Source organism: Marmota marmota, unplaced genomic scaffold (genome assembly GCF_001458135.2).
Source record: "Marmota marmota marmota unplaced genomic scaffold, marMar, whole genome shotgun sequence".
NCBI lineage: Eukaryota > Metazoa > Chordata > Mammalia > Rodentia > Sciuridae > Marmota > Marmota marmota.
The window spans coordinates 4,135,047-4,148,218 of NW_026000000.1; the positions used below are offsets into that span (position 1 = coordinate 4,135,047).

The 13,172-nt window shown below is 33.0% G+C and overlaps 1 protein-coding gene across 2 annotated transcripts in view; it reads left to right on the top strand.

Moving 5' to 3' along the window:
* The window catches only part of Atad1 (ATPase family AAA domain containing 1), a 48,992-nt gene that overhangs the window by 18,589 nt on the left and 17,231 nt on the right, over positions 1-13,172 (top strand). For both annotated transcript variants that reach the window (XM_015498870.2, XM_048807430.1), the window contains exons 5-7: positions 2,442-2,642; positions 4,617-4,723; positions 11,568-11,657. In XM_015498870.2, the coding sequence (XP_015354356.2) occupies positions 2,442-2,642; positions 4,617-4,723; positions 11,568-11,657 (398 nt within the window). The remainder of the gene's footprint in view (positions 1-2,441; positions 2,643-4,616; positions 4,724-11,567; positions 11,658-13,172) is intronic.

A 13,172-nucleotide genomic window follows, 5' to 3' on the forward strand; every position in this document is an offset into this window, starting at 1 on the left:
GTCTCACTTGTGCAAGATGAGTGCTTTACTGTTGAGCCACAACCCCAGCCCCCCTCAATCATTCTTTAGCTTCTAAAATTTTTATAAATTATTTCCTCATTTGTAGTTAGTCATCACTTTGAAACCTTGAAACTTAAGCATTGAGAATGTTTATACCTGCATCTGTAAGTATGATCCTTTTAGTTTTGTTTATGCATACAGTCTTATTATAGGCAATTCAAATAAAGAATGCAGAAACACTTTCGGGAAGGAAAGTTGGTCGCTTTTCAAATACACTAATAAGATAGTGTATTTGTCACCAATGAGGATTATTTTATGTTGGAATATGTATGTATCAATTAGTCTTGTCTTTCTTTTTTTGAGTGAGAGGGATACTGGGATTGAACACTACTGAGCCACATCCCCAGCCCTTTTTTATATTTTCTTTAGAGTCAAGGTCTTGCTGAGTTGCCAGGACCTCACTAAGTTGCTGAAGCTCTGAACTCAGCATCCTCCTGCCTCAGCCTCCTGAGCCACAGCGAGTGCTGTATGTCAGCTTAGTTTTTTCTTTCTTACCCTAAATCTTTTATTTGCCTGTAGCACTTAACAAGTAAAACCCTCACAAAAAACATCCATCTTAAAAAGAAGTATGAATTTTTAGGCTTCTACAAAGCACAAGATAAACATATATTTGTTTTGTTTAAATTGGTTATATAAGTGCCAAATTAAGCTCAAGAAACTAGTTAAAAGATTGTGAAACTAATAATTAAAGCAAAATGCTTCATGTTAACTTATGGACTATTACTCATTTACCACTCTTAATACATACTAACACTGTTTAGACCACTAAACTGCTAAACTCACTGATAATATGTCAGTTGAATCTTAAAATGAAACATAACATACATAGAGAAATGGAGATAAAATACTTGAGTGAATAATTATAAAGGTAACATGTAACTATCACCCAGCTCAAGAAGTACAATATTGATATCTCCTTATATATACCTTATTTATCATAACTCTATCTGCCAGAAGATTATGAGATTTAAAAGCCTTCATTTCAAGTTTAATTTTCAGACACTAGCAACTACTTACTTAGTAACACTAATTTTGATTTACAAAGAGAAATAATTGGAAAATATTAATCTTGTGTCCAAACTACTAGGAGAAAAACATGAAACGATCAACGAATACTTTGAAACAAGTATGACATTCTAAAAGTAGTGCATATGTTTACAATGGTGTAACTGTAAAGTGTACAAAATACAGAGGCTTTCAAATGAATGGTTTGTTCTAAAAATTCTGATATAATTAATATTTACATATGAATTTGCTAGTAAATGTGCAGCCCACATTATTATATGATCAAAAAATGAGATATAATAATTCCACAATACCAGCAATCATCCATGTGTTTTCAGCTTTAAATGAAATGTCATTAGATGACTATTCTTTATTGTTTCACATGGCTATCCAAAAGAAAAATGTCAGTTGAAGGATCAGATTATAATTGACTTAAGTAAATTTTAAGCAGCTATAAATGGACTTGAATTAAAAATTGCAAATTCTGCTTGAAAATATTAACTTGTCCTGGTAAAGCTTATGGAGTTAAATTTCAAAATCAGCTTTAGAAATGTTTAAAACTTGCGCTAGTTGATGGCCAAGCGCAGTGGCACATGACTGTAATCCCATCGACTTGGGAGGATGAGGTAGAAGGATCACAAATTCAAAGTCAGCTTCAGAAATGGTGAAGCACTAAGTGACTCAGGGAGATCCTGTGGCTCAGTGGTTGAGTGCCCCCTGAGTTCAATCCCCAGTACCAAAAACAAACAAGCAAACAAACAAAACTTGGGTTAGTTTGATGTTGTAACATGAATCTTAAAGAATTGTGATCAATAGAAAAATATGTCTACTCTTTAGGAAAAGTTTGACCGTTATTTTGAGATGCCTGATGTAAAAAAATATATAATGTTTATGGAAACAAGCTCAAGTTTTTTATTTAAAAAAAAAATTGAAAGGTGGGCTGGGAATATAGCTCAATGATAGAACTCTTGCCTAGCTTGCTCAAGAACCTGGCTTTGATCCCTTGCATGGCAACCAAAAAAAAATTCAGATTTTGACGTGTGTTTTATATAAATATTTTATGCGAAGTATTTATTTTTTTCCTCAGTTTGAATTTTATTTTTATTTTCCAACATTAAGAAAATTTGTATATCTCCATGGGGCTGGGGATGTGGCTTAGCGGTAGAGCACTCGCCTACCATGTGCGAGGCCCTGGGCTTGATCCTCAGCACCACATAAAAATAAATAAATAATATAAAGGTATTGTGTCCAACTACAACTGAAAAATAAATATTTAAAAAAAATTTGTATACCTTCATATCTATTATACTTTACTCCAAAGAAAGCAAATATTTCATTATCTTGAAGATAATAATAAAATAATGTTAATTTTTCAGGTGTTCTTCTCTACGGACCTCCAGGCTGTGGTAAAACATTAATTGCCAAGGCTACAGCTAAAGAAGCAGGCTGTCGGTTTATTAACCTTCAACCTTCAACATTGACTGATAAGTGGTATGGAGAATCTCAGAAACTGGCTGCTGCTGTTTTCTCCCTTGCCATAAAGCTACAGCCTTCCATCATCTTTATAGATGAAATAGGTATGTTGTTTTCTATGTGAGCCTTTTGAAAAGTCATTTTAAAGGTAATATTTAGAAAACCAGATTTAATTTTTAACAATTGTTAGGCTCTGCTAATAAAACAAAAGGCATAACTAGCAGCTGAATATTCTGTATCTCATATCTGTGTTTTGGAATGAATCATAGCCTTTTCATACCCTTTCTTGATAGGCTTTTCTCTCAACAGTATTCAGTGGAGATATATGTACACGTTTTATTATGCATATATGTTTATCTAGGATAGGTTCCTAGAAGTTGAACTTTCTTCAAGTTCACTAGGATTATAAGTTCTTCAAAATGATTATACCTAGACACTCATAACAGTGAATTTGTTTCCCAGCATACTCTCTAAGATTTATTTTTTCAGACATTACCATTAATTTTTGTCTATTTGAAAACCAAGAATTATCACACCATTATTTTAATTCATGTTTTACTAATCACTAGTAAATTTGGATGTGTTAATATGTTGGTTCGCTGTTAGGTTTTTTTACTTGTAATTTCCAGTTTTTCTTTGGGGAATTTATATTTTTCTGGATAATTCGTTGTTGATGTTTATTATAATTACTTCAATTTGTTTATAGTAGTTTCTTTTACAATGATTTAAATGGCTGCAGTGATTTAAATTTGAAAGTAGTCACATTTATAAGTATTTTTCCTCTGTGATTTATGCTTTTTATGTCTGGTTTACAATACTTTACACTATCCCCACAAATATCCTTAAATTTTTTTTTTTTATTATATGGTATGAGATAGAAATCCAATTCCATTTAGACAGCAAACTTATAAAAGAGACCATTCACCAGATTGCTAAATAAAAAGCACTAAATTGCATAGTAGAAATAAATCTGAATACATTAGCTGTCATAAAAATAGCAAATTAACTACACTTCCCAATTAAAGAAATAGGTAGAAATTATTTTTAAATCCAGCTATATACTCTCTTCTTCAAGATGCATACCAGAACCCCAAATATTGAAAGAATAAAACAATGAAAAAATTCCCAAGGCAAATACATAACCAAAACTTTTCTTTTGCTACAGATTTAGAAGTTCTTTATTCTTCTTCTAGTGAAACATTTAACATACGTACTCGTCTTTTTCTTTGGTATGGGGATTGATACCAGAGTGCTTAACCTCAGCTCTTTTTATTTTTGATTTTGAAACAGGGCCTCACTAAATTGCTTAGGTCCTTGCTAAGTTGCAGAGATTGACTTTGAACTGGATCTTCCTGGCTTAGACTCCTGAATTGCTAGGATTATTGGTGTGTGTCATTGTACCCAGCTATACCTACTTTTCTTAAATGTCTAAAGCCTACTCATCGTCTCTGCCCTCCTTGCAAACTATACAGTGACCTTAGAACTTCTACACATTGATAATTCCCCCTAACTTTTACATGTTTTCCAACATTTTTTCTTATTTTATATCTTACCTATTACTGTTATTTTCATTGCTTTTTCACCTACTCACATTTGCCAGTTTTTTATTCACCAGTGCTTCTTAGATCTTGCCTTTTCTGGATTTAATTTTCTTACTAAAGTCTTAAATTTCTTTCAGCAAAGGTTGTAAGGAGTGAATTCTTTCTGTTTTTAGATGAAAGAGTGTTAATTCTTTCTGCCTTGTCTCTTAAATGATACAGAATTATTTTCCCTCAGCATTTTGAAGTTTCAGTTTCCATTGTTTTTCAAACTTTCTTGTTGCATTTGAGAAATCTGCTTATTGCCTAAGATACCTAAAGATTGTATCCTTTTTCTCTAGCTGTTTAGGTGTTCTATTTGCTAAGCCTAGTAAACCCACAGTAATGCGTTTTGATCTGAGAATTCATGGCCTTCGTTACTTCTGAAAAATTCCTCAGGCCTATGTATTTTTTGAATGTTGTAATTCTTCCAATGCATAAATTGTATAAAGGGTAAATAATTAATTTCTAAAGTTAAGGACCTTTTTTTTTTTTTTGAAGACTCCTTTCTACGGAATCGTTCAAGCTCTGATCATGAAGCTACAGCCATGATGAAAGCTCAGTTTATGAGTCTCTGGGATGGTTTGGATACTGATCATAGCTGCCAGGTATTTGAGTAAAACTTGGTTACACTAAACTGGTTGTTTTATTATTAATTGGAAATGTGGTGAGCCACTTAGTACTTCCATACAAAAGTTTTTTCATAATATTTATACTTATACTGTATTATACTTATCATAATATAACGTATTCAGATACATAATCTTTATACTACTTGTTTTGTCTTTTCAAAAAATACAAGTGATGGGGCTGGTGCTGTGGCTCAGTGGTAGAGCGCTTGCCTAGCATGTATGAGGCCCTGGGTTCGATTCTCAGCACCACATACAAACAAATAAATAAAGGTCCATCAATAACTAATAAAAATATTAAAAAAAAAACACAAGTGATGAGAATTCAAAAGAAATAGTTTGTATAAATTATCCATTTTGAGGGTTTCATGTTTAACATTGACAGATCGTTTAAGTACCTGAAATAGATGGTGATGGAAGAGAGAAAACCAGGGTAAAGCCCCTCTTTGGAATTTTCAGAACCATTATGCCAAAGAATTGACTAGTGTCTGTGGGTGTTATTATTCTTTCTTTTCCTTTTGACTCTTACCCATAATTCCTTATAGTTTTTCAGTTTTGTGTATATGTGTGTGTAGTGCTGGGTTTGAAATTTTGAGCCTTGTACATGCTAGGCATACTCTGCCACTGAGCACTACTCTCAGTTCTTATGTCCTTTGTCTTCTCATTTTACTGTGCTCAATAGCTGCTGAAACTTGTATACTTTCTCACTTACTGTCGCATGAGCCTTCCTTTAGATTTCTACATTTATGCTAAACAGTCCTTTATCTAGACTTTGTCTCTTGCTGCTACAAGGATGTGAGAATGGGTGAGTTCTCTTGTTATGCCCCTAAAGAGAAAGTCAGCTTTAGTGTTCAGTTTTCTTCTTTTGTGTTCTCACTTTCACTTACTTGATCTCTGAATATTTCGTATTTTTTGCCAGCTTAATGGTGTGTACATGGGTGTGTTTCGGCATGCTAGGGAAACGCAGGGCCTAACACATTAGGCAAGGCTCTACTGCTAAGCTGCATCCTCTGCCCTCAATGATATATTTTAAAAGTAAAATTAAAATTCATTTGGCATTTTATTTTTTTCTGCATATTGCTGGAAATAGAAATCCCAGAACCATTTTCCCATATTTTCTTCATGAATTATGTCACATGGAAAAATTAATGTTACTTTAGCTTTTTTTTTTTTGTACTTGGGGTTGAACCCAGGAGCACTTAACCACTGAGCCCCATCTGCAGCCCTTTTTATTTTTTTTATATTTTTACTTTGAGGCAGGATCTTAATAAGTTGCTGAGGGTGGCTTTGAACTCATAATCCTCCTGCCTCAGCCTCCTGAGCCTTTGGGATTATAGGTGTGCACTACAGCCCCTAGCTTGTTTTGTCTTTTCAAAAAACACAAATATATTTAAAATCACATGTTTCATAACTTTTTTTTAGACACAGATAGGAACAGAACCCAGGGCCTTGTGCATTCTATCACTGAACTATACCCCTGGCCCCCTTTTTTTTTTAATATTTATTTTTTAGTTTTAGGTGGACACAATATCTTTATTTTTATGTGGTGCTGAGAATCGAACCCAATGCCTCACGCATGCTAGGCAAGCGCTGTATGACTTGAGCCACATCCCCAGCCCCCCTTGGCCCTTTTATCACTTCTTAATAATTCAGCTGCATTTCTTCAATTATTCTTTTTTCTCCTTTCCCCGTCTCCTTTTGGCATCCAGTTAGATGTATGCCTTTTGATTTTCATATTGTTTTTTTATACTTCATTCTGAGTAATTCCTTTACCTCCTTTTGTTGTTGTTCAATTTGATAAATCTGTGTTCCTTTGGAGCTCTTCTACTGTGAATGGAAACATTGAGCTTATTTTTTTAGATTGTTTTTAGAGGAAATTTTTTTAGATTGTTTTTCAAGTCTATTGGGTCAATTTTGATAGGCTCTTGCTGGTTACTTATGTTCCCAGTTCAATCAGAAAACCAGAACTGTGACATCAACTAACCAACTTTAATAGTTATTCTGTACTGTATAGAGGAAATAATTTATATGAAAGGGAACACTACCTCGGAATTGTTGTAAGGAACCAGTCTGAGTACAGCGCCTTAAAAGGTGCCTGGCATAGATTTATAACTCCATAAAAATATATTAACATACTGATTTTATAATTTTAAATCTAACATATGACTCTGTACGTCTACATTCTTGTGACTTTCTGTCATTTGTAGTTTGAGTTTATAGCATTTTGTTGTTGTTGTTGCTATTTAGTGGATACTTTATTTGATAGAACTTTGTGAATTCTTTGAAACTCAAGTTGAAGGTTTGTTGCTCAAAGGAAATTTTGTATTTGCCTTCTGCTGGATTTTTTTTTTTTTTCCCCTAACACAGGTATGTAAATTCACGCCAGGCCCAGTGGCCCACTCCTTTAATCCCAGCAATTTGGGATGCTGAGGCAGGAGGATTGTGAGTTCTAAGCCAGCCTTGGCAATTTAGCAAGACTCTGTCTCTATAAGTAAAATATAAAAAGGGGCTGGGAGTGTGGCCCAGTGGTTAAGTGCCCCTAGGTTCAAACCCCAGTACCAAAAAAAAAAAAAAAGAAGAAGAAGAAGAAGAACAAAACAAAAAATAACCCAAATATGTAAATTCCAAGATCCAGCATGTTACCTGGCTACAAATTGTGAAATCTGAAGAACTTTGTGTGCATATATACCACCCCCTCCCCATGAAGGCATGCTTTTACTAAGTGAATTTTCTAACATTTGACCACTTTTTGAGCATGTAGTATGTAATGAGTCCTGGCTTCAGGTAGAGTGTGCTCTAATAAGGTGTTATAACCTGAAAGATATTCAATACATACCATACATTCTAGGTTTTATACATGTCTATAGGGTATTTGGTCAGCTTCTACTTTTGCTTACTTTCTTTATGCATAGGCTTTACTGATGGCCTCAATTCCTTTTTTCTTTCTTTCTTTCTTTCTTTCTTTCTTTCTTTCTTTCTTTTATTGGCAGACTTAAAGATCATCATCATTATTTTGGTAGTACTGGGGCTTGAACCTTGGGGAGCTACATCCCCCACTGCTTTTTTATTCTATATTTTGAGAGAGGGCATCACTAAGTTGCTGAAGCTGGCCTTGAACTTGGCAGTTCTCCTGCCTCAATTCCCAAGAAGCCGGTATTATAGACACATGCCATTGTACTGACTCCAGATTAATTTGTTTGAGATATTTTTATATTTTATTATTCTTATATGTCTTGTTGCCACAGGGCTTTAAGAGTCTCTTAAAGTTCACCACATTACCATAAATTAAAATTCTGAACCACATCAATTTGAAGAAGAAAATTAGGCCACATGTCCTAAATTGCCTTTATGAAAAGTGTATTTTTTATGAGATTTTGAAATAATCTTTAGCTCTATTGAAAAAAGCACAACATAAATTTCACAATAGTGTTTAAGTCAGACAATTTAACTCAGACAACCCATTTGAGAGAAAACATTTTAATTTCGGAATATAGTGTTCATCTATTTAGGGCAGAGAATATTTAGTCATTTGGATATAGCATACTCTAGAACTGCTTGTCTAGCCCTGGGTTTAATCCCCATTATTGCAAAAATAAGCAAAGAATAGAAGTAGAATATAAGATTTGATAGATATTTTAACTTGTTATGAGATTATATTTCAAAAATTAAAACCTTGAGCTGAGGAGGTCTAGATAGTTCTGATACAGCACAACTGAGTTTGCAGAACAATGAGTCCTTATTCCATTGATAGCAATTGCTTTTTTGATTATGATGAGTTTTGATTTGAAGAGCCAATAGAAGATGTTGCTATTATATTAAACTCCAGAACCTTTTTTTTTTTCATTTTAACATTTGTCTTTTTTTTTTTTAATTGGTTTTATTTTTTAAATACATGACAGCGGAATGCATCTTATTACACATATAGAACAATTTTTCATACCTCTGTTCAGAACCTTTTTTTAAAAAAGAAAACTTTTATTGTGTGTTGAGGGGGTTAAAATTGATATTAATAATTTTAAATAAAAATTTTAGACATGTTACTTTGCTTTTTCCATATTTTTTGTTGGTTCATTATAGTTGTACAAAATGGTGGCATTTGTTGTTACACCTTCATATATGCACACAATAAATAATATAATTTGGCCAGTATAATTTCTCACTATTTGCCCTTTCCCTCCCTTTAGATATATTTTACTTTCATATGGATTTCTCAGATCTCAATTACTTTTAACTAACTAAGCAAGTTTGTCACCTGGAGGAAAAATATATATACAAATATAAATTTAGGAAATGTTAGCTTCAAAATGTAATGCATCTCCATGCTTGGATTAAGTGACCCTAGAATCCAGTATTGATGCTCATCCCCATTTTTCTTTACTGGCATCTTACAATTGATAAAATTAATGAAAAAGAAAAAAAATTCTACCAAACAAGTGATTAAATGGATTAACTGCTTAAGATAAAGAATACATAAATATTTTTACATATCAAGTATCAAAAGAGAAATTACAGTGATATAGAGTAGCTTATTGAATACTGACTATACTGAGTCGCAGAAAATCATAAAAGATATTGTAGTTGAGAAAATATTTGAGGGACTAGGGTTGAGGCTCAGCGGTAGAGTGCTTGCCTCGCACATTCGAGGCCCTGGGTTTGATCCTCAGTACCACATAAAAATAAATGAATAAAAAAGAAAATATTTGAAAAAAAAATTAAAAATGGGTAACATTTTAAGAAACATTCTAGGTAATAAGTAGCCTAAGACCAAACAAAAAACCCACTAGTAAGGTGAAGTGCTAGAAAACAGAATCAAGGAATTCAAAGCAATCTAGTTATATAAAGGACTTTCATGATGGTAAAACACGAGTGATTGTAGATACTTACACCTTCACTCAAAGAAGCAAATGTTAAAAAGTGATTTTAAGGATAAAGACAGAATCTTAACACATTAATCCTATTCAGTACAAATGAGCTAAGAATTCAAAACGGGAAACAATATTAATTTTTTAGTATTTAAGCAGCAAAATAAACCCATCTTCTAAGATAACTTTTAAAAAGTCTTAAAACAGATTATAAAGTTCTTTATCTGTTCACATTTAAAATAATCAGATCTAAATCTGTGACTCAAAGCAAAAACCCTCCTATAGCACAATGACACACACCTGCAATCCCAATGATTTGGGAGGCTGAGGAAGGAGGAGCACAAGTTCAAGGACAGCCTCAACAATTTAGCAAAGCCCTAAACAAGTTAGTGAGACTCTGTTTCAAAATAAAAAATAAAAAGGGCTGGGGATGTGGCTCAGAAGTTAAGTATTCCTGGGTTCAATTGTGGTACCAAAAAAACCCCATGAGAATGTGTCCTCAGTTGCTAAGGTTTCCATTTACAGTGATGATTTTCTTTAGGTAATTTACTATATTTATTTCTGTTGTAACCATATACTGGAAAGGTAGTTAGGATACTGGGCTCCATCTGTTATCAGAGAAAAGATAATTTTAATGTGAAGAGTAGAAGTAGAGGCCTGGAGAGGTAGCTCAGGGGTAGAGAGCTTGCCTAGCATGTTCAAGGTCCTGGATTTAATCCCTAGTACCACACACACAAAACAAAACAAAACAAAACAAAACCAAACAAACCAAACAAACAAAACCACAATGAGTAAAATATAAGATTTGGTAGATATTTTAACTTGGCCTGGGAGTTATGTTGCACAGAAATAAGAATAGAGAAATATGTTTCCATAAATACCAATAAACTTCATTTTGGATAGCAGATGTGTGCTATTACTAGATTATACCCAAGTATTGATCCCCCCGATTCAGAGATGTACTTCTGAATAGTTGTTTTTGTGTCTTAAGGTTTAGTTTTTTTCTACTTTCCACATCCTTTATAAATTAAGTGATATAGACCCAGAATTTGATAGGGCCACCAACAATTTTTTTCTTTGGTATTAAAAATTCTTTTATTTTCCCCTCATACATGCTAGGCAACTGCTCTACCTAGCCCGCTACACAGCATTTTGTTGTTTCCTTTTACTCTTCTCTTTTTTTAGAATTGGATTGCTTTATGTTTAACTTTTTTTTTTTTTTTAAAGCTTCTATTTTCTTTCTTTCTTTCTTTCTTTCTGGTACCGGAGATTGAACTCAGAGGCACTCGACCACTGTGCCACATCCCCAGCCCTATTTTGTATTTTATTTACAGACAGGGTCTCACTGAGTTGCTTATTAGTGCCTCGCTTTTGCTGAGACTGACTTTGAACTTGCAATCTTCCTGCCTCATCCTCCCGAGCCGCTGAGATTATAGGCGTGCACCACTGTGCCTGACTTTATATTTAGCTTTGAGAAGATATTGCCTACAATGCTGATAGTCTATAAAGACAATGATGTGAAATCTAGAGGGAAAAAAGTATATTTTCAGAATCCTCATACTTGTGGAGAATTGATTCTCTCCATATTATTATTGAAGGACATGATCCCCCACTGTCTATATTCCCAAACTATATTTAAGGTAAGTATTTTGTAAAGTACAACAACCCTCTAAAAAATCTTTATAATTCTTTAATAATGACACTTGCAACTGAACAGTACATGTTTTAGTTACTAGACATTCAATGAAATGCATGAATCTTTTCAGATTGGCTTTTATTTTATTTAGGATTAACTTTACTTTTTTCTATAAATACTTGAGTAATACTAGATTAAAACTAGAATTCTTAAAGGATTCAGTTTAAAAACCACTTAATTTTCTTTACCTTCTAAGTCCTAGTAATAATAACCTCAAAGGTTATTATTGATATATTTAATACCTTGTGTTTCTTTCTGTATTTAGGTCATAGTAATGGGAGCTACTAATCGTCCTCAGGACCTTGACTCAGCTATAATGAGAAGAATGCCTACAAGATTTCATATCAACCAGCCTGTAAGTGCTCTTGATTTATAAAATAGTTAAATATTCACCTTTTAAACAAGTCTTTCTGTGATTTTTAAAGAAGGAATGTTTTGTTTCATAGGACTTATTTATGACAGGCAGGGAAGGAATGGAGCAGGAAATTCCACAATTGCTTCTTTGAGCTTTCCTCTCTCTTCTTTGCTTTTTTTTCTTTTTACCCTAAGATCAGTGGGTTTTGCTCCTCTTCCAAGAATATAATTACATCATATTTGCCTAGTTATTTTAATGATTTACTTTAGGAAGATATGTTAAAAAATCTAAATTATATTTTAAGATTAGCATAGAATAAAATTGGGGAAAAAATGTTAAATACTTATTTTATTCTGAAGGCCTAGCATGAAGAACTACTTGGTTTTGATTAATTATTGGTAAATGTAATCAGTGCTTCTCTCTGACTGGATACTAATTCCCAAAGCTAAAGTATTATATATACTTAACTTAATGCAAATTTGTGGCTCATGTTGAACCATTACTGCCTTCTTTCTAGCATTTTTTTTTTTTTTTGGTTAAGATGTAACCTCAAATAGATGATTATAACTTTTTGATACCCTTTAAATTTTGCAGAGAATCTTAAAATATTGAATTTTGTATGTCTTCATATTGAAGAAAAAAGAAAAAAACAGATTTCCATGGTAGAAGATATGTTCCATATAGTCAACATGTTACACTTATAGTTAGTTTTTATTTCTTTCAGGTTTGGTTGTAAAAATATATATAATTTCATTTGTAATCCATGACTAAAATGTCCCATTTATATTCTGAAGCTTATCATATCAGTTTGTTGCAGTAAAAATTGGCCTTCTAAAGTTTGATGATTGTGACTCTGTAAAATTAGTCTGATAAAGTATTTGCTACAGTTAGAATCTCTGGTACTTCTGGTTCCTCAGAGAATATGCACATATTTAGTTACTATATTTGAAAATTACCTGATAAATCAATGAAGAGATTTTTTAAAAAACTTGATATAGGAGAGCATAAATTATATTTAGTATGATGAATACTTACCAAGTATTAATATTTGTCAGATACTTGCTGGTTCTGGTGAATGAAACATTGCCTTTTTTCTCAAAAGAACTTTGGGTTACTGGGAAAGCAGACAACATAAATAATGTTAACATGTTTTACAAAGGTATGTTCAAAGAACCATGAGAATCTGATGAAAACTAATAATTTTGTCTATGGAGCCCTTGGATTTACAGAATCCAGTTGGATGTTGAAGGATGGTAGGAATTTAACAGGCAAATAAAATAAGGGTTCCTCCTACCAGAATGAACAAAGGCAGGAAGGTGTGCAGTCATAGTTTGAGTGAGTTTTAGGGGTAGTTCTGTTAGATACCAAGGAAAATAGAGATAAACCTGGAAAGGTTGACTGTAACCAAGTTTAACATCATATGCTTTATGCAGGAATGTTTTATATTTTGTAAGCAAGACATTTTAAAGTAAATTAGTTTTCCTGTAATTCTGAATCCCAAGATTACTGACTTTT